The 23,456-nt window shown below is 38.4% G+C and overlaps 1 protein-coding gene across 1 annotated transcript in view; it reads left to right on the top strand.

Annotated features, from left to right (window-relative positions):
- usp43b (ubiquitin specific peptidase 43b) overlaps nucleotides 1-23,456 on the top strand; it is a 76,400-nt gene that overhangs the window by 33,386 nt on the left and 19,558 nt on the right. The window contains exons 3-7 of the mRNA XM_086067454.1: nucleotides 963-1,066; nucleotides 11,311-11,403; nucleotides 15,569-15,704; nucleotides 17,371-17,515; nucleotides 21,181-21,343. Of these exons, the coding sequence (XP_085923580.1) occupies nucleotides 963-1,066; nucleotides 11,311-11,403; nucleotides 15,569-15,704; nucleotides 17,371-17,515; nucleotides 21,181-21,343 (641 nt within the window). The remainder of the gene's footprint in view (nucleotides 1-962; nucleotides 1,067-11,310; nucleotides 11,404-15,568; nucleotides 15,705-17,370; nucleotides 17,516-21,180; nucleotides 21,344-23,456) is intronic.

The following is a 23,456-nucleotide window of genomic DNA, read 5'->3' as shown; positions in this document are numbered from 1 at the left end:
TCTGCACAGAGCCATTTGTAAAATGGACGGTTCTTTTAGGGCTGACGCTGATGTGTGTGATGGAAATGGTATTGGAAGGCAGTGTGTTGCGTTCAAAGCAGTTGGACCCAAATCCAGCCACAGCAGTAGCTCAACACAGGCAGAAACTGTCAAACATTTTGTATCTATTTTTTTCCCCATCTATCTATTCATTTTCCAAAGCACGATGCTGTTCAGTTTGAGAAATAAACTAGAGCCTATACCCCTGACTTTGGGTGAGACCTGATTCTTACCTGATTCCACTTCGAATAATCACAAGGACAAGACACTGGTAGGTGGAAGACAAAGGTGTGTAGACAAACTGTAATTGGCTGACATTGGGACAGGGGATTGAGAGTAGACATGGATGGAATGATTCTGCAATATCCTTGTCTGCGAAGCCATGTTAGTGTTCTGTTCTTGGAAACAGGTGGACTGAAAACTGAAAAAAGAATCATATTTATTTGAACTCAACTGACCAAACAATGATGAAAGAGTGTCAAATCAGAAATTAAAAAGCCTTAATCAGAACATCAGGGGCCACAGGAGACAGCCGAGTTGCTACAGCATGTGTGTGAGGTTCAATCGCCAGATGTGTGGGTGCGAGTCGCCTACTATAATCTGTTCGCAATTGTCCAGTTCAGTCACCTTTGACCATGTCGCTCAGTGTGCGGCATGCCTTAGTTTTCTTTGATTATTAAAGAAAATTCTGCTGGGATTCATGAATATTTTCCTCCATCTTTTATCTCTATCCAAAGCCGGCGTCTGTTGGTGAGTAGACAAAAGACTAAAAGAATCAGCATCCCCGGGGGGTTGCGTGTTTCTCAGTGCTTTCCAAAGTTGTCTTATTTCATTTAATAAGCGGATAACATCTGTCAATTCTGGTAACTTATTGTGGATTGCTGAAGAATACTGAAGGCATATTACTCTTTTATTTGCTGCAGGGTCCCGATGAAGATGAAAACCTGCTGCATCCTGACCTGTCCCATTCCCAACAGCTCACTGTCCAACATAGCTTTGTCCAGGAACATTTTCAGGCACAGTACAAGTGAGTCATCATGTTTCTTTTTACGCTAGAATAATTATATATATATATATATATATATATATATATATATATATATATATATATATATATATATATATATATATATATATATATATATATATATATATATATATATATATATATATATATATGTATATATATATATATATATATATATATATATATATATATATATATATATATATATATATAATTATATTATATTATATTGTTATTATTTATTATATTTTAATTATTATTATTATTCTTTTAATTAATCTTTTTTTTTTCGGCGGGTTGAGGCAAATCATGCCGGTCACATTACACTTTGACTTGTTTTTGTTGCTATCTAGTTGTAAAAAATGTAAATATGCAGTATATTGAATTTTAATATGACATTACACAAAATATGAAATTAGATCCCACCAAGCGATTGGCCAATGTTTAAAATGATGTGGTCTTGCCGTGTGTATATGACACTTAAAGATATAGTCCGATGGATTTGTTTTGGCTTATACGAGACCTTTCTGGGCGGACGTGCAACATTTTACCGTCAGCCAAGCTACAAAGGCAAGTGACTATCAGTGGCATATGCAAATTTAGCTGTGCAAATGCTCGCTGCTGATTGGTGGACTCGTTTCGCTGACCTGTTAGGAGTTTGATTCATGTATCTAGTCTGTATATGCAAATTCAGCTGTGCGAACGAACGCTCCTGATTGGTGGACTGTTTTCACGCTCGTTCTTGGTTGGCTGCTGTCCTCAGCTTCCTCGAGTGTCAGTTTTTAATGTTGTGTTTACAAACAGAAACAGAAATCCGTCAAACCATATACCTTTAATAAAGTAGGCCCCGTCATTTGAATAGCATTTCATAAATAAATACGAAAGCAGAGCATTTGTATTTATTGATTGACATTTAATTCTATTTATATATTTATTTTTGTATTTATTTCCACATTTATTTTTATATTTATTTTGTAATCTAATTTTAATCTCATTTTCAAAATATATTTTTGTCTCTTTTTTTTATATACTATATATATATATATATATATATATATATATATATATATATATATATATATATATATATATATATATATATATATATATATATATATATATATATATATATATATATATAGTGCTGCTCAAAAGTTAATGAACCCTGCAGGCATGGTCAGATTTTTTGTATAAAATATTAAAATGACTTTATTAAATGTTTAGTCATACCCAAATCTGCAATGCTGACATTGAAAATAATGGACTTGAACAAAAATAATTATAATATTGTCATTAATTCTTGAACAAAACTTGTTGATTCATGACTCAGATTTCATGGGTGCAAAAGTATGTGAACCTCTCACTTAATCGGACATTGCATCTCCTTTTGCAATGATAACTTCATCCAAACACTTTCTTTAGTGATTTATCAGTCTTTCACATCTACTTTGGGGGATTTTTCCCACTCTTCCTTGCAAAATGCAGCCAGTTGAGAGAGGATGGATGGGCGTCTAGCATAAACTGCCGGCTTCAGGTCCCGCCTTAGTATTTTGAAAGAACTTAAGTCAGGATTTTGACTGAGCACATCCAGAACATGAATCTTGTTGTTCTTCAGACATTCCTTGGTTGTATTGCTGGAATGCTTTGGATTATTGTCATGTTGCATGATCCATCTTCTACCAGGCTGTAACTTCACAAAGGACGGCTTATGTTCCAGGATTTCACAATATTTCTCTGAATTCATGATTCCCTGGACTATGTAGAGTTGTCCAGGTCCTGAGGATGAAAAGCCAGCCCAGACTTTAACATTCTCACCCCCATGCTTCACTCTAGGGTGAAGGTTCTTTTGCTGGCATGCAGTGTTGACTTTTCACCAAAAATGTTTTAGTTGTGACCAAACAGTTAAATTTTGGACTCATCTGTCCACAGAAGGGACTTCCAAAAATTCATGTTGTCCAGCCACTCGCTGGCAAAGTTGAGATGTGCAACTTTGATCTTTTTTGTGAGCAGAGGCTTCTACCTAGCAAGCCTTGCGTGAAAGCCTTGTTGGTTGACTTTTCTTCTGATTGTTGAAGCATGCACATGTGTCCCAGATGCAGCAAAAGAGGTATGCAAATCCCTTGATGTGATGTTCGAGTTGGCTTTATACCTGAATTATTGTTTTTCTTGTGGTTCTTGCTGATATTTTAGAAGGTCGTCCACTTCTAGGCAGGAATGTAGAAATGTTCAGTGTTCTCTAGTTGCATATGATCTGCTTCACAGTGAAAGGATGAAGCTCAATTTTTTTTAGATGACTTTATAGCTTTCCCCAGACAGATGTGCTGTCACTACCCACTTCCTGAGGTCCCCTGAGATTTCTCTTCCTCTCAGCATGACTGACCTCTATGGGTTCACCGGGGTAAGACTGAAATGAAGTAGTTTTGTCTCCATTTCAGTCAGTGATGCACAATTTCTTCGCTAAACCTCCCATTTCATTGGTCCATTTCAGTGGTTAGTTTAGCTACCAATTTGTCGTACCTGATCCTACTTGACTGCTTGTTTTAAGCAATGCAGCTCAGGGTTCACTTACTTTTGCACCTACATAAATTGACCAAAAAAAACTAAAAAAAATTTGGGCATTTTTGGTTCTCCATAAATCTCATCTCTTAGAGCCCAGCGAGTCAATTTGCTTCCGCAATATGAAGCCCGGGATGCGCTCCTACCTCCCTACTTTTAATGCAAATGAGGGATGCCACTACGATTGGTCGTAAGTCGGCGACATTCCATCCCATAAGGGTTCACAATGGCGCAAAGGCCCCGCTGTACTGTAGCTCCTCCCGTCTATGAAAATACCAAAAGAAAGAAAGAAAGAAAAGTCCACCCATGCGCACAGGTAGACTGCACTTTGCGCTAAATTTGCGCTGGGCACGGAAATAGGGCCCTTTGATTTGATAGTCTTTTACGCGTTCACAATGACAATTTCACAAAATTCTACTAAAGTGTGCTATAAACACAAGTCACTAAGTCATCAGTAAGGTTACAACAATAACGCAAACAAATCTGTGGCTTTATCAACTTTTTATTTGCATGAAATCAATGATCAGCAAACCTGTGGACTGCTTAACTTATCTAGACACTATATAAATGAATACATTTAATATAAAAAATAAATCCTACCGATTGACATAAAATTAAGCTTTTTTTTGTTCTTTCTTTAAAATTGTCAAGTTTAATTTGATTAATTGTAGGGATGCGCCTCAAATGAAATTTTTGGGCCAAAACCGAAAACCGAAAATGAGAAATGCTTGGCCAAAAACTGAAAAAAAATTATGTCAATTTTTTACAATTATGATTGCATTTATTATAATTATTTAAAATCATAATTTTTTATAAAATATTTAGGCCTATTTAGCACGGGCATTTTAACAAAGCACAATATTAATTGAAATGCGTCCACGCCACAGACATTAGATACATGTTGGCGAATGGTACATTAAACACCAAACGCGGGGTGAGCAGCTGAGCATTTTCTGGCGGTGTAATTGCACTTTATAGTCAATGTACAGTACTTGGCAACGGCGGGCACGGATGCGTGCGGTGCGGTTCGAATGACGCATTTGTTGGGTATTTGGAGCGGGACACGCGCACTTAAAATCGGCACATTCACATATTCACCAACCTTTAAAAATAAATACATTTCTTCGCACCAGCCAATCGGCTTTGGGAATGGACTGCAAAGTCACACACGGCGTCCTGTACACCCGGAGATAGAGATAAGTGTTTACTTGTTTAAAACTGTTGATAGCAATAGTGCTAACATTAGCTAAAGTATTTAGCACGGCCCCCAGAATGCAAGTGAAAAAGTGGAAGCGCTCGAGGGGCTCGCTCTCATCAAAGAAAAAAAGGAAGGCGCTGCAGGAGAAAGAGTGGCTCACCTGTAGTGCAGTACTCGGCAGCGCTTTCTTTTTTTCGACATAGTTTACCAAGCGACCCTCTCCTTCTCTGGTGTGCACAATGAAATTGCCGGTACTCACAAACGCCAGCAAGCGACAAGGCGGACACTCACTCCCGTGTTTGGTGTTTAATTCAAACAGACACTTGCTTGCAGCGGTTTGTTGTTGTTTTTTGCTTGCGTCACCACAACATCCTCTTTCGGCTTGAATTGTATTTATTTATTTTTTTATTATTAAAAATTTCGCTGGCCGAATATTTGGTGCATCACTAATTAATTGTCAGCCCTAATCAAGCTTGCATTAATTTTCATAACACTTCTCAAAGTTTTCCACAATCATAAAACACCTTTTTTTTCTCAACAACCTTGTTCAAAAAGTAACCACATTCCCCTTTCTCCCACATTTATCGAAACATTAATTACTTTGACTTGACTTTCCTTTTAGCAATATTGTGATAATACTGACTCTTGAATACCTTCAGCGCACAAATTGAACTATAGAGAACTCACTTACCTTCATTTACACAATGGAGCTGATAATGATGCAACAGAGTGAAAGCAAATCACATAGAAGAAGATGACAGAGGTCACATCAGAATGTTTAATGTACTTTTTAAAAGGTGCCCCTTCAGAATGAACTAGCTCTAATCTTGTTTACAAGTGCTGAGCTGCCAGTTTCTTGTAACATTGTCAGCTTAGTGTGACTGCCAATAATACACGTCATAGTACGCTTACTTACTCTCCTCAAATGCTTGAGATATTTTACTTTGAACATTAATCATATTAGGACGCAAACTAATGCAAAGATGTTGAGTTGCATCACATTTACTTGGAAGTTTAAGTGGACCCAAGGAACAGGCCAGTTAGGCTAGTTTGACCAAATGCAAGCAGCTGCATGTGGCTTTAAGGCAAACGCCCCGAAAGCTGGTTTAGATGGATTAGATGAATATTTCTTGACTTCTGTGCTTCTCATTTCCTCTGAAGTCCTGAGGCCTCAGCATTCCCCACACTTCCCTGTGTGGTACCTGACGCAATGCAATGTTGAGAATTGTTTGACCAAAGCAGTGTTTCTCAACCTTTTTTCAATTATATGTACCCCCTGTGAATTATTTTTTTTTTCAACCAAGTACCCCCCAACCAACGCAAAGCATTTTTGGTTGGATTTTTTTTTCAAGACTTATAACTGAGTACTGTGCCATCATTATAAAGTGTCCTCTTTTGGGATCTATTCTCAATTGTAAAAAAGAGAACCACTGGACCAAAGCATTATCTCTATAGAAGCATTATCTCTATAGAAGCCCACTTGGTGATCACAGCATTCACACAAGCTTAAGCAAGTCAAGTCTGCTGTAGATCATGTCCTGTGGTCAAAGTATCATATTTTTCAGCAGAAATACAGTTTTATAGTAGGAAGATTTTTTATTTTACTGCATTCTGATCTTATTCGCCTATAGACAAAAGCTAAAATTGTGTGTTTACTCAATGCATTCATTTGTTTGTATGCGCATTTGAATATTTCCAATCACTGATGTGATGCGTTTGGCTAATGTTGCACCGTTTGACCTGAAAGGTTCAAGTGGTGCTTAGAGTTTATGGGCTCAGTAAATGATCTGTTTTATTACAAGCGTATTGTAGTCCCGCATTTGGCTTTAATGCTCTCGCTTTGTCTCACAACTTTGGCATAGTGTACTTTCCACAAAAAGTGCTAGGTTTTGGTACAACTATGGATACAATTCTTGATTGATGAGGGTTGGTTATTTCTTATAATTTAGATTTATTTTAGATATGAGAAAATACACAAGTCAAGTGTATTTTCCACATTTTTATGATAAATTTGCTAGGGGTGGGCGAGTACCGATACCAGGTATTCAGTATTAGCCCAATGCCCGGCCTTCTTCCAAGGCCAGTACCAGTATTGGTGGCATTTTTTTGGCCGTTTTCGATCACAAACTACAAATTAGAACAATAGAAAACCGCCATTCATGTCATGTAATTTTAAGATAAAAACTTACAATACAGGGTTTCCGCAGGAAATCATGAAATAGATTTTGCTCAAATTAAAGCCTTGGATGGCATTAAAAAGCATTAAATCTGATGTCTATAGGCATTGAAAATTGAAACACAATTGTTGTAAAATCCTTTTTTCATACTTTATTTTACGTACAACGCTGTCCAAAGGAGTGACTATAACACAATATAGCAATAATAAATATGATAAATATATATGTATTTGTGGAGACTCGTGACTAGTTGTCACTTAACAAAATGGCCTGGAGTCCGTAAGTTGCTTCATGTTCCAAATACCAATTGCTACACTAATGCCACTTAATGGGAGAAAAACACCTCAACTCAATTCTGTGACTCAATGTTTCACACTCCTTTTAACTGTTTAGTTAGTTTTTTTAAGTTGAAATAACTTTTACCACCACATTTGTAATATATTTCTCCACTTTTATGTTAATTAACAAGAGTATGAATAACTTGAAACAAATATTTTATTGTACAGAACAGACATAACGTACCATTAATTCTTGATTAATTGCAATGTCACTATGGAAATCATAATTATGATTAGAAATTGTAATTGACTGACAGCCCTAATATGAAAATATGTATGTATGTATTTTTGTATGTATATGTATGTGCATATATGCAATATGATGTGGGCATTAAATTACACTCGACAAAAATATAAACGCAACACTTGTTTTTGCTCCCATTTGCAAAGCCGTTCCTCAAACAAATCTCGTACACACAGAAGCATTTCGAGACTTGCGTGTGTCCAAAAGAAGACGCTGAGGACGTTTAACGGCTGTAATGTATATGCCAAGTCTGGAGTAGCGCTGTAACGCAAGCCACAGGGAGTTACATAAAAAGCGTAGAAGAAGAATCGGCGAAGAAGACAAACACTTTTTTTCTAACTTTATTGCAATCTACAGAACAAACATGGCATGTATCAAAACTAGGGGTGTGAATTGCCTAGTACCTGGCGATTCGATTCGTATCACGATTCGATTTGATACCGATTAATCCCGATATAAATCTATAAATTGATTATTGTGATTTTTTTTAACTCAAATTTAGAAAATACTAATCAGTAAACTTGTACATGTACACTGTAAGATTTGTATGAAAATGTATTTATTTATCTGAAAATTCAGGTTTATAACTGAGCCACTGCATTTAACAAACAGTTAGTTTAGCAGTCTGTTTCATGTCTGAACAACACTGAAATAAAATATTAAGGCTTTATGTTCCATTAATCTAACATTCTTCCATGCTTAATGTGTGAATCCTAACCCTAAGTAAGACGTTTTGTTGAATTTTCTCATAAAAAATTTATGTTTAAAAATCGATTCGGCCGCATATCGAATCGATTCGAGAATTGCTCGCTGTAATATCGCGATATATTGCCGAATCAATTTTTTCTAACACCCCTAATCAAAACAACATGTAAAAGACGAACACAGGAGAAGTGACAATGGCGGTGATTCAAGTACAAGACCACTTGTTGAACGTGGGAATAAAGAAGCCAAATATTTTGCTGAAAAAGCATAAGCAAGCTAAGGAGGCTGCGCAAAACTACTTCGACACGGCTATCCGGCATTGTTGTTGACAGATTGATGGTTCGCGTGCAGTCACGCGAGAATTGCCGCATACGTCATCAATCAGCGACAATGCGTCGTCATTGAGCTGCGGCCATTACGTCATCGCTGGAAGAGTATCCTGCATATGGTGTCCACACGGACGCGTACGGAGCGCGTTTTTTGAAATCTTTCCACAATGGAGCCCGATTTCAAAAGTGATCGCTTTCAAGCTCCAAAACCGTGCGATCGTGTGGACGAACGGCTTAAATGGTAAGAAACTTGTGAGGATACATTGAAACTGGCTTTCGTGTGGACGGGGCCTCAGAGTGGCCTTTTATTGTGGGTGGTCTAAGGCTACATTCACACTGCAGGGCGTGATGCCTAATTCAAATTTTTTGACATCCCTCAAACTTGTATTCCAACACTCTTCCAACCGACTGCCTTTTTTGACATTACAAGAATGTTGCAAAAAACAGGCAGCTGATCAACCTGTGGTTCAGATCTAAACGTCACCACATAATGTACAAATGCACAGGCCAATGAATTAAGCGCTAAAATAATCATTTTTAATGCCGACAGCTGCTGTTTAGGCGGAAAACTTGTTTGGGCCTGACATAATTCTGCCTCCATTTTTCCTGACATTAAATTGCTTTTATTATGTCCATCCCGCAGTTAGAACTATCAATCTATTATTTCGTAGTTTTTTGGGGCATATTCATTTGTAATGATTGCTTCACTGAGGAAAGCGGCATCAAGCTCTTGAGTCCTTTGAGCTCAGCCACATCCACTAGAGAAAGTATACGTATATCCCTCGACCTTTGCACGCGTACTCCATTACTCCATCACGAGAACATCACCTCTCCCTTTCAAGCTTTTCTCTTTTTAAGTGTTTTTGAGCAGCGCAGGGCACATCTATGTTTCAGTGCGGCTTGAGTGTGATTTGCATGCACAGTACGCAATGGCCCCTCGCTGTTTCCTGGCGAGGATCAGACATCCGTAGGGCAGCCATTCCACTCTGCCAAGAGGGAGTGATCCAGTGCGAGCCAGTGTCAGCTGGGTTTGCTTCAATAGAGCTTTATTCAGCCCACATGTTTTCCCTATCCATCCAGTAAGGACAAAACTCAGCAGTTCGTATACCTTCTCGGCTGTATTTTATAGCAGCAAAAATAAATTGTAACCCTATTTATTTAATGCACCTATAGACTGTGTTGGAATGACCAAGTGTTTTGTACATATCGCTGGAGAGACGCAATCAAATCCATCTGCAGTAAACTCTATCCTCAATTTTTGTGCAGCTTCTACTTCCAGGCTGTTATGGTAGCAGCGTGTAAATTATGTCAGCGAGTGCACGTTTCCACCTTGCAGACCTTGCTGCAGGTTTGTTCATTTCACAGCAATAGAAGAAGAAAAAAGCCTCTCAATCATCTAATGATCAATACTAAATGTATTAATTCAATTTGGTTGTTTTGTTTGCAGTTTTTTTAGGCTGGACAGCGCATTTCATGTTTGTAAGTCTATTACGTCAGTCAAGTTTGTACCTGTATTTGTTCAAGGATTGCCTCATAAGCAGACATTCATCAATTGTACTCTGTATTTCATTGATTAAGTTACACGCTATCTCATCAAGTACCATTACAATGAAGCCATTTATTTAATGGCATTTCCATATGTGTTTCAATGGGGAAAGATGGTTTGAGATAGATATGTTTTGAGTTATGAGCGTGGTCATAGCAAAATAAAATTCATATCTCAAGGCACATATGCATACAGTAAAAAAGAGACCGCTATGGTTTCTTGCTTCACCATGACCCCCCTCACACACACAATTTCTTGTTCCCTTTAATGTCTGGTTCCACTAAAAATGTAACTGACATAAAAGAAAATATGGAATGCCTAAAAGCGCCATTTTGGGCAGTACAATGCCATAGCTATTGATGTAAAAACTAAGTGATTTTGGTTATTATCAACAGAATCTTCGGAAAAAGTATAGATCAGCTCTGAGATCAACTCTTTTTTCTTTTTTCTATGACTATACACACACACACACACACACGCACGCGTGCACATGTAGCAATAACAAAATGACAATACAATCCATTGCTTTATGTAAAGATGTCAAATTAATATTGGCATAAACTGAGGTTAGCATTGTGTGGCTGTGGCCCTCCTGAACTGTTCCAGTGGCCCCTTTCGAAAATGAATGGTTCACCCCTCGGAAAGGTTTACAGCGATCCATTCAGTTTCTTTACTCGAAGCAAACTCTACTTTTTCCTCCTTATTTATTTCTCAGTGGGTAATGTAAAATTATGAATAAATGACCTCAAATGAATAGAAATTGGTGGTAGAGGCTGGGAATCTATAAGCATGATAGAATTTGCTGTCAGTGGACCACATCCTGTGCATTGAGATGCACAGGAAGAATCATTTGAAGTTCTCTACATTTCCTTAAAGCGACCCCACTGTGGCATTACAGAGCATTACTGGCACCGTGGAGAGTGATGCAACATGATGGAAAGCTTGTCTTTTCCGTCCTGTCAATCGGATAAGAGTATATATATAAAATAATAGATATATTATTTTATTTTTTTTGTTTGTGTTGTTCAGATGTGATGTAATTAAGCCCACTCCATTTCTGCCCCACTTAATCAGTGGAACTCAGAGATGAATTTGAAAGTACAGCCAAGTTTTGGAGACTAATATGTCTGCATGTGCTTTGTTTTGCACAGATCTTCGCTGACATGCCCCCATTGTTTGAAACAGAGCAACACCTTTGACCCTTTCCTTTGCATCTCACTCCCCATTCCTCTTCGTCAGACCAGGTGAGTACTTATGAGTTTCACTATATTAGCAGTTTGCCCGCAAATCCAACACAATCAAAGGTTTAGTCTATGTTGTTTCCATTTTGTGGAATTTTGAGGTGGATTTGGTCGTCCTCAAGGCATGAGTGGAAGGCAATGGGATTTTTGTGGTGGAAAACCTTTCACCGTTCATTGCAAATGCTGTTACGGTGTGGTCACGGAGCGGCGTGGTGTCTGTCGGCGTGTGAAGTGGAGCACCCAAAATGCAGGGAGGCAGGAGAACCCCGGCAGGAGTGCGGGTTAGACTGGCGTGCTTTATTTTACAGAAAACACTAACTAAACAACAAACTGAAAAGATACAAAATCAAAATGACAGACAGCACTCCGGTGGTGACCGTGACAAGCGGCAATGATCCCACGCCGACTGATCACCACCCGGAAATTAAATACACCCACACTAATTGGGCAACTAGCCACACCTGAGGCCAGGCACAAGTGGCTGAGGGCCCGGATTGGTCAACCCGCGGAAGGGCTGGAACCCACTCGGGACCAATCGGGACCCTCAACCAAAACCAGATCTTCCCAGACATGACAAATGCTTCAGTTTGTTTGGCGGAGATTTACATTAAGGGCTTATTTGGTTGCAGCAAACTGGACCCAGTTGCCTTCATGGGTTTCTATGGCCTGGAATCTACACAAACTGGTATAGACAGCATCCTTAAAAGATTCACTTGAAAAAGCCACTTTGTCAGCTAATGACATCCACATGAAGATGCTTGCATAGCTGCAAACAGGCTGATGTCAGCACTTAGTTTAAAGCACTGTTCTGCTAACAAAGCCTTCAGCCTAAACAGAGGTGCGATACAGACACTAAAGGTGCTTTGGGATCACAAATGGCTGCTACAACAGCTGCTGCTGACGTATTTGCTATTTTCTAGTGACTACTTGTTTACACTTGTGATTAAGTCAGCAAGTGGAATATCATAGGTCACATTTACTCTTACATATTACAAGTATAGAAGATAGTTCAATGGGACGTCAGCCTGAGGTAGGTCAGGAAAAGGATTTTAGATACTATTCAAAACTTTACTGGGAGCCAATACAAGAGAAATGTGATATATTCTCCTAGTTCTCATCAGCACTTCAACAGCAGCATTCTGGAAATAGGGAATAATCAACGGAAATAATGTGCTTGCAAAAGTGTGCACGCCCTCTTATAACTGGGGATGTGGCTGTTTAAAATTAACCAATCACATTCAAACTCTTCAATGGAAATCATCACACACCTGCTACCATTTAAAGTGTAGCTGATTAACCCCAAATAAAGTTCAGACCTAGTAGACTTTTTTTTTCTTTTTCTTTTTTCTTCGAGAAGAAGCCTGAAGGTTTTGCACTACCACTAACAACCACATTATCGGTTATTTTTACATCCCTTCTCAAAACATTTTTTATTATTCCATTGAGTTGTGCAGGTTCAAGGTCAAATTGGTGGGAAAAGTTTTGAAATTCTGGGTATTTGAACAATGGTGTGTGAACCTGTTATATCCACCGTAGATGCGATGTTTATGATGATACAACCAAAGAATGAATCATGTTCTTTGAGAGAATAGCAGACTCACAATTTTGTGAAACAAAATTGCATGATACCAGGAAAAGCAAGTGTAAGATTGTCAGAGCACATGAAAGAATAATTTCACAAGATCCACTCAAATGCCATTTCAGATCAAAGCGTTCAGCATTCGTCCATCCATCCATCCGCTCTGAAAACCTGTTTTCTAGCCCTTAGTAGAGTTTTTGTGTCATGTGATGCTACTGTTTCAGTATTTGCCATTCTAGAGCAATTGAACTTGCAAAATCTAACGGATGAATGATCTTTTCTGCACCTCTTTAGTGTTTATTCTTTCCAGTTCTTTCTTCAAGGTTTAGTCTTGCACACATTTGTTCCTCCAACATTTTTTTTCTAATTTGAGTGATTATTTTTAGAAAAGAGCATGGTCCAAGATGAAAGCATTTTCAAACATTTTTTTTTTTTACCTGATTGAAGAGGTATACTTAGTAGAACCAAATGAATGTTAAGGTTATTTTTATTTCTTTGTGTGCAAATATTCTCAGTGGCTGAGCCATGTTCTCATACACACAGATTGCGTCCAAACAAATATGTCCTGTGCTGAACAACCCAAACATTGGATTGTCTGCTGATGACATTGCATTCTTTGCATAATGGATCATTATGTTTATCCAGTATGGTTTCAAATCTATCTTGCATTGGCCCAGCTATAGAGCTGAGTTGCCATCACTTTATTTTTATTTTTATTTTTTTACTTGCAAGCAGCATTTAAAATGTCCAAGTCCAAATTGTTTACCAACTGTCAAAATCTCATCGTGTAATCTTCACCTCTCCAAAACCACTATTTTTCACCCCCCAAAAAGCCATTTTCCCTAAGTCACCAAACACTGTGCAACATTCACTCACTTTTGCCAGATGACAACATTCCATGATCGATCGCGATAGGTGAATTTCACATAGAGATTGACTTTTGAGGGGGTGGGGGACATTTACGCCTTTTTTTTTTAAACCACCACCCTTCTAAACTAGGAGTGTGACGATAAATCGTTATACTTTGTCTCCTGATAGATTATCAATACGCCTACGCAGGTATCGCGACATTTGTAGTTAATATACAGCCACTATAACGGCTCCATTGTTCATGACTTATTAAGCAATTACTTGGCAGGCCGCTAGGGGGCGCGCCTCATAAGAGTGGCGGGGAAATGTATGGAAGTCTTCAGGCGAGGAAGACTCATGAGCTTACTTTTACTTGTGTAAGACATTTATTATCTGTCCAGCAACGGACTCAGTTTTGCGTACGTAACATTTTAAAACATATTTTATGGTTTGACTTTTTGAAGCACACAATTTCTCAGGAATGTTAATATTGATTTAATTGGATGTAATATTTAAGTAATTTAATTTCTTTACTTTTGCAATGTTACATAAAAAAAATCATCACAGTTTATATAATGAAACAATTCACTATGTAACTGACTGACATGTTGCGTGACAATAGTGTTTAAGAAAGACAAATTTGTTGACAGAAAGTGGTCTCTGTTAAGAAGACATTTGTTTTTGTTAAAAAAAAAATACACTAAAGTACTCACTGTGAAGAAGACACCAGTTTTAATATTTGGTTTCAGTGATAGTACAAATTGAAAAAACATCAATTAATGTCTTGAGTAGTTTTATCTTAGATTATTGTGGATTTATTACCTGACCAATATATTGATAATTGCGGTATCGTCATATCGTGAGATAATCGTTATCGTGAGCCTTGTATCGTATCGTATCGTGGGGTACCCAGAGGTTCCCACCAATACTGAGCTGATGATTATAGGCTGCATGCAGAAACTAATGGGAGTGGAGTATGCTCTGCCTCCAACAGCACACGAAGACGACAGTTTGCTTTCAGCAATATGGAATTCCATCTCATTATTGCATTCAGGTGCATCAGTGATTAAATCAGTCGTTTCGGATGCTTTGATTGGGTCGGCTTCCGGCTGAGTGGCTTCCCAGATCTCGCCACACTTGATTTTATCTTTGGGGGCATTTGAAGGCCATGTGGTGTGTCAGGAAAAAGATACATGACATAAATCATGTCAAGGAGCATCTCAGCCATGCCATTACAAGCCTAACTGCAGCTGCGCCAGTATGTGTTCACCATGGAGGACACGCATTGAAATGTAGAGGATATTATATAAATAAAAATGGTTTTCATGAAAAAAAAAAATCCTATGTATGGAAACTTAAACACTCACAGAAACACAAAGATAATAGGCATGCCACATTGCTTGTCAATGATCAATTTTTGTAACCCGGTGCACTTAACAAAGAGAGGTGAGGAGCAACTGCTGCTCAACATTGTCAGCTTGAAAAGCTGCATGAAAGGGCTGCCAGCCTCTGGAGAGGTCAGAGCCAAGGGCTCCCTGCTTTTAAAAATGCAATAGATTCCATTATTTGGCAGTCATAAAACTTAACTCCTAATGATCCATTATTAATGTTAAAATGTATTGATTTATTCATGAAAGTCTTCTTTTGTCCCCTCCTGGCCGTAGCGCAGTCTGCTCAAACCCGGCACAGAACACCAAATAGAGGTTACGCTCATCCTAAGTGTGTGTTGGTCTCTTGCAGGCCCATGTGTGTGACTCTGGTGTTCAGCACTAAAGGTCAAAGGTACCTGCGAGTCTGTCTGGCCGTGCCACTGTTTGGCTCTGTCGCCTGCTTGAGAAGGATGGTGGCTGACGAAGGAAACATTTCGCCAGATCAGGTAAACAAACGGGACTTAGGTTCATCCTCTTAGATTTTGTTTTGAACATATTGAATGTTGGTCCAAATGATCATTTTGCCCTTTCGATTTTGACAAAATTTAGATGTTTAGAGCACCCACACCCTAGTTGACTGTAATAACCGTGTACTTTGTTTTTAGGGGGCAGCAAAACAAAAGAGCAGCTTGATGCTGCTGTTTTAATATGACAATAGAAGAAATATTACAAACTGATGATAGACATTTTATTTAAGATCAAGTTAAAGATCACTGTGGACTCCGGTTCAAGATGACGGCTATTTCTGCACATCCTCAGCCAGCCGAGGCTTAAATTTGGTGGTTATTTATGTTTATGGATTTTTGCTACGCATTGCGCCAATGGAGCTCAACACTGCCTCCTGTCAGCAGCGACACCGTACTTTACTCGGAGTGGCTTTTCTGGTCAACAGAAAGACAAAATATTTCACATACATTCTGGCTGTTTTGCTGGATTTTGACTGATTTTGTGTTCGATTGCTATAAAAACGTGGACCCTACCAAAATAAAGATTAGTCTCTTCTTTCATCAGGAAAAAGGTGTGTTTCTATCTGTTTCCGTTTAGCAGCAATTAGCATTAGAATATAGGTAAGTTTCATCATTATTCACAAATCTATTTAGAAATGTGAGTAATAAACTTTTTTTTTTCAACATGGCCCCTGGTTGATCTCTTTTGCTCTGCTGCCACCCACTGGCCGTTTGTGTAATGGCTACCATTTCTTCCACCATTCTTTGCAGTTGAGAGGCTGCATCAAAGCCTTCTGTATGCTCTAGCATAAAAAAAACATTAACAACGTATAAATACGTCTTTTAAAATATAACGTATTTGTACGTTTTTGGGAGCAAATTAGTTAATTGGCGATATAAAGGAAACAAGCAATGTCTATTGTGTGATCATGTGTGTGTAGCCACTGGAGGCACTCCCTTCTTTGCCATTTATTTGAACAGGAAATTTGTAAATTCAGCTATATTATTCATTTTAATGATGAACTCATTGATATTATTGGATTGAAAAAGAAAGTCAATGTAACGGACGGACTAGGTAACAAAAATGGAAAATAATTTAAAACACCTTACATACAGTGAAAGCAATGCAGCTATTCCACACTGTTGAGAAACCAGCATTTAAAGAAATGCTGAAGACTATTGATAGGCAGTGCGAACTGCCCAAATAAAACTTTCCCGCACAGCCATTCCTGCCTTGTGCAACCAAGTGGAAAAAATAAGTTATCGTGACAGGCGTAGCCCTAATGCTCATTGCACCCATTTTTTACCGAAAGACATGAAGGACGGTGGCGAGAAAACACGTTTATTCTGCATTCTGACACGGACATTCATGCAAGTAAAGATAAATGACCTGGTGACGACTGTAAAACATTAATTAGTATTTCTGGTGCCACATCTGTCTTAGAACAGATAAAACAATAGCAGCAATATATAAAGAATTTACTACTTTTAGACCCAAAGTCCTGCAATATTACCATTATATAATGATGTGGTAAATGGTAATAATTGGAGGATATTATTTTTTAAATGAATGGTTTTCATAATAAGCTGAATCATTTATTAGTAATTCAATAACAGACAATACAGCAAAAAACTTCTTATTCTTGGTATATCTCTCCCTCTATAGGTGATCCTGACCGAAGTTTACTCGACCGGGTTCCAGCGCTCTTTCTTTGATGAAGACAATCTAACCAGTATAGCAGAAAATGATGTCATCTATGCCTTCCAGGCTCCACCCCTCTACATCAGAGGAGGCTCTGCACGGACTTCAGGTAGCTTTATGTTTAAAAATCCAGCTCAAGGTTCATGCTACATGCATTTTAAGTGATGTTATTGTTGTTTGCTGGTGTTATGACTTGCTTTAAAGTTTAAAACAGCCAGTTTAGTATTCTTAATGAAACCCGCAGGGAGTGCACCTTACTGCAAGGGGCCCCTGAGGAGCACATTAAAAAGGGTATAACATCACATAGAACACTGTGAATCATGCACACACGCACACACGCACACACACACACACACACCGCTAAGCTCTCTTATGCCATCAGATTTATGTCTTCACTATGTTCCAACTGTTTCTCAGTTTGCGGTGTGCATTGTGTACACACGTACTCACTCGTCTGTGTCATTTCCCAATCATGGCTCTTATTTGTACTCACTCACAGGCAAGTTTAAGTATTGCTCGCCAGTCGCCACTCCGTTTCTAAGAGAAGAGTTTGACTTTCGTGGTTAAAGTTTTTCCACAATGTGCTTGTTTGTTTTCCTAGTCAGATTGCCAATTTAGTTTAGCTATTGTTGATGTGTTTCACCTTTTTTTTTTTGAAGTGTGTATGTTGTTGGTTTAGGAAGTGTGAATGTATAAATGCTGCATAACAACCAAGGTTATTGTAGTTAATGAAAACTAATGTTTATGAAACTAAATAAAACGACACTAACTACAATTACAACAAAAATGTCCTTTGTTTTCATCTTTTTCAATTGATATCATGCATGAACTTTCGGGGGTTAATTTGAAATGTATTACAGTAGGGGTGTTAGAAAAAATCGATTCTGCAATATATCGCGATGTTACAGCGCGCAGTTCTCGAATCAATTCAATCCAAATAAAATTTTAAACATCATTTTTTTTAATGGGAATATTCTACAAAACATCTTACTTAGGGTTAGGATTCACACATTAAGCATGGAAGAATGTTATATTAATGGAACATTAAGCCTTAATATTTTATTTCAGTGCTGTTCAAACATGAAACAGACTGCAATCTGAATTTTCAGATAAATACATTTTCATACAAATCTTACAGTGTACATGTACATTGTAAGTTTACTGATTTGTATTTTCTAAAATCGAGTTTGTAAAAAAATCGCAATAATCAATTTATAGATTCGTATCAGGATTAATCGAATCGAATCGCCAGGTACTAGGCAATTCACACCCCTATATTACAGTAATTTCACCATTACTCGAGGGTCGTACAGAAGATGGAAGGTTGAACAGTGGTTTGGGAATTGTAGTTTACTTTATTACACATTACTTAGTGACCTTTTATTTATCTTGCACAAATACTCCACATATACTGTATGTATATGTGTGTGTATATATATATATATATATATATATATATATATATATATAATACTAAAACGTCAATAAAAATCAAATGAAGCATTAATACTCATTCAAAAAACTAAATTAAAACTAACTGAATTATTTTAAACATTTTAAAAGTCAAAATGAAATCAAAACTAGCTCTAATGAAAGATCCCAAAGCTTTTTGGACTCTTATCCAAAATCCTGATACGCTATTCGTGTTCACGTTGGCGAACGAGTTTTGAATTGATGTGTCTTTTTTGCACTTTTCGGAGAAAAACTAAACAAAACATGTCATAGTCCAACACATATCAGTCCAATTTGATCCAAATGGTAAATGGAGTGCTTATGAGCTCTGCACACGGGAGGCGACAAGCAACAGCGAAATACGTACCTCGTCATCTCCCAGGTCTCAACACACGGGACGCGATAAGCAGCCACGACGGCGGCAGCAACATACGTCATGCTCGCGTTACAACAGATTTGATTGTCTATTAAATTGGAGGGAATTGGGGCACATAGAACATATTGCAAAGAACATTTTGGACTTGCTTTTCGCTTTAAACTTGTTTTTTCAAACTCTTCGATTTGGCCTAACTATAAACCTGCAACAGTCCTTACATGTACTGAAAGTGTTTTAGATTAGTATAATTGTTTTATTGTTTTGCACTATAACTTCCAAATATTCTCATGGGCTTGTGCGCAGCCTATTGCATAGTTGTTAAATTTCTTCACTGACAAATAATAATGTAGTCTATAAAATCATCCTAAATTCACTTGTGTAGCATTCATCAATTAACCAATCAGGGGTTTGACCCATTTGTTCCCTCTTAGGTCTCAAATACATCGAAATCTTGCCAATACATTTCAGAGCATATTATGCTTCCATCCTTATGCGTTTTTTCTGTTCCAGCGTAGCGCAAGGGTCCGTTAAGGCATGCTTGGATGAGTTTGGTGCCAAAGGACACATTTGGGATTCCCTAAAACTGATATTTTGAGCCAAGTTCTTTCTCAGGTCCAATATCGCTGAACTCACAAATGTTCTAATAAGCACAAAAACTAACTGCTGGACCAAATCCAGTTGTTTTTTTTAAACAATATCAGTTCCTCATCATTTAACGCATTTTAGCAATACTTTCATCCCTGCAGTATATGTGCGCATGTCAAATTATAATTTGACCGTGCTTTTTCCTGGTGGGTGTTTGCAGCGTGGCAACCTCACAAATTTTCCTCACATTTTTCCACGATTAGACTCAAGCCATGATTTAACAGGCGGCGTTTGTACACGTATCAAAAGATATGTTTCGATACCTCCCAAATAGAATTGTGTAATGGTTTAAAACAAGAGGATAGAAGTGAAAGGAGACAAGGAATGTGTCGAAAGCATACAGCGTTTGACATCAAGCCATAAAATATTTGATTTAATGAGGATTGAGTGGTCGCTCGCTCACCTTGGCGGCAGTGTAACTCTCAGCGGGACACACCAGGAGGTGACCTCAGCATTTTAGTCTTTCATCAACATGTTTGACTGGGCTTTTATCATTCCCAGAGTTGTCAGAGGTCACTTCTTGAGAAAATTGTCGTCCATGATTTCAAGTGAGTTTTATCACTTGCTTGATTAGAGCAACATTACTAAATGAAAAGCTGTGCGTTCTCATCATCATTTGAATTCCCGGGGTCAAGACACGGCAATCAGCATATTCATGTTCAAGCTTTGATGGTGTATTTGTAGACTTTGATTAGTTTGGAATGGGTCTTGCCCTTCTCGCAGCGCTCAGATTAATGCGCCCGCCACACCCCAATTATTCTATGAGAGGAAGGATGTGCTAACACAGTTGTTTGCTACTTTGCAAAGATGGCACTCGTCACAGCCACTGGCGGAGATGAATCGCATGTCAAGAGAACAACGGGCTTTAATAAAACATTGAGCTTTGCGGAGGACTGGGATTCGTTGTGTGATTTATCACCGTCAACCTCGGAGGCGCTGAACGCCGAGGTTGTCGGCCGTGTGACAAAAATGCAGCTGGGTCTGCGTCACATTTCTCGGGGATGTTATAAACTCTGCCTTTTTGCTCCGTCAGTCACACCCCTCGTGTTGGTCTCAAGCTGCGTCGGATAAGCGCTCCTGCTGAGAGTTCATCAGTCCATCTGTTCCATGAATCACTCCCCTAAATAGAAAGCTGCTGTCTCATCCATATCACAGTCACCCTCCCTCCCCACTCCCACTTCAACGTGTTAAATTTCAACATCAGTCCTGAAATCAGTCGCCTTGACAAGAAGAAATGACAAAGATTTTCTGTGGCGCGCAGGTGTGTTTCTTCAAATGTTTCTCCCTGTGTGTCTCTTTAGAATACCATCACAGTCTACCATCTTCTACATATGCCACTGGTCCTGAGGGTAAAAGATTACCTGCATCTGGGGCGTTGTCTTCAGAATTTCTCAACCAGGGCGTCCCGGTAAAGATTTTGCTTTTGGTATGCAACGCAGCAGGAGCAGGACAACAAACTGTTAGGTAATTACAAAAGTTACATGGGTACTTCTTTCTTTGATAACACATCCACCCTTCCATAGCATCTTACCTGCTTATGTGGAATTTATAGTTAGCCAAAAATAAAATCCACTAGGGCTGTCCCGATGACGTGAATATGCCGGCAAGAACAACATGCCGTCGACATCAAGTCACGAGTGTCGATGACGTAAATGCAGCATGATCTGTGAATTGGTTGGTGGAAAAAACAAACAGTGTACTGTCCCGACACCATTCAAACGTACACGCCACTTACGCTAATGCTAACTTGAAAATAAAGCGCTCCAAATGATAAATTGATGCCAGTGCAATTAGCCTTAGTCGGCCTACATGGCAATATGACTCGACATCTCTTTTCGACGTTTCAGCTTACATTACCGAAGTTTTTATTGAAATTACATATTTTTTACCATTATCTTAATGCCACCCCGAATGTTTATTTAGTCACTAATTTAGGACTCTTAAGAAACCGCTAGTTAATTACGCCGTCATTGTATGGTACGGCACAAATCTCCAACCTTAGTGGCTAGAAGCTAGCTGTTAGCATTAGTAACGAGTCCCTGGTTCAACCTGGTTGACAGCCGTAAATGAGTTTGATGGCTGGTACCTTGCTTGCTTTCTTAATATTGGACCAAGGCTACTTTGAGGCGGCACGGTGGTTGACTGGTTAGCACGTCCGCCTCCCAGTGCAGAGGACGTGCGATCAAGTCCGGGCTTCGGATTTCCTGGGTGGAGTTTGCATGGGCTCCCCGTGCTTGCGTGGGTTTTCTCCGGGTGCTCCGGTTTCCTCCCACATTCCAAAGACATGCACGGCAGGCTAATTAAACACTCCAAATTGTCCATAGGTGTGATTGTGAGCGTGGATGGTTGTTCGTCTCTGTGTGTCCTGCGATTGGCTGGCAACCAGTTCAGGGCTTTTCCCCCGTCTACTGCCCGAAGCCAGCTGGGATAGGCTCCAGTGCCTCCGCGACCCTTGTGAGGACAAGCGGTTAAGAAAATGGATAGATGGATGGAGGACTACTTTGCAAGACACTCTCCATGTTTAAAGGAAAGGAATGTTCCTTAATTTGAACTTTAAGGTATTTTCATTATTGTCTTCATTTATTTTACAAAACCCTTTTGCCCATTAAAAATAAAGCAAAGCAAACAAACAATTCAATTCAAATGTTAAATATAGCCCTTTAGATTTTAGGAACACACATTTAAGCCCTTTTATTTTACTCATATTAGACTTTTTTTCTTTTTCTTTTTTTTTTACAAAAAAGTACTATTTACTATAATTATATATATATATATATGTATTAGGGGTGTACCAAAAAATTGATTCTCATTTAGTACGATTCAGAATTGATTTTAAATGTCCCAAAATCTATTTTATTAAATTTATTTTATACTGTCTTGCCCTTATGTGTGCCTTTATTGCGAGCGCTGTTCATGTTGTACTCGATTTGGCCACTTAGGGGCAGTGTGGTTCCACGCGATCTGATACACTGTTAAGTTGTAGCCACATTAGAGAGTAGAAGGAAAAAGTCACAATCAAGTTATTCCAATAAAAGTTGTTTTTTTGCAGCGTGGAGTCGTTCTTTTGAGTGATAAAAGTGCCGCGAGTCAGACTGTAGTAGATCATTACGATTCCTTGCACATCTATAAATTGAAGCAAAAATCATTGTCAATCAAATCATTTTGAATCAAAAATCATTCATAATCGAAAATCGATTCGGAATCGAATCGCAGACCCAAAAATCGGAATCGAATCGTGAGACATTCAAAGATTCCCACCCCTAATATATATATATATATATATTTTTTTTTTTTGCTCAGCCGAAAAATAATCCGTGACTCAAATCTGTGATCTGATCCAACCCGTGACTTCTGTGATCCGTTACACCACTAGTGTTCATTCAATTTCAAAAGTTGTTTTTACATCAATAAACAAAATAATTTAAATAAGTGTTCAGAAGTGTGTTTGTGAATTAATAATCATCAACCCAAAAATAATCGCTGCATTAGTGATGGTAAAGATCATTTGGGACAGCCCTAAACTATACAGTATAACTTAACAGAACTAGCTACTAAATGGTTTTATTAGTCAGTCGCC

Source organism: Leptonotus elevatus, chromosome 1 (assembly GCF_054856555.1).
Source record: "Leptonotus elevatus isolate MCC_2025b chromosome 1, RoL_Lele_1.0, whole genome shotgun sequence".
In the NCBI taxonomy this organism is placed as follows: domain Eukaryota; kingdom Metazoa; phylum Chordata; class Actinopteri; order Syngnathiformes; family Syngnathidae; genus Leptonotus; species Leptonotus elevatus.
The sequence above is the reverse complement of the archived record's forward strand: the minus strand, read 5'-3'. Positions and strand labels throughout refer to the sequence as shown.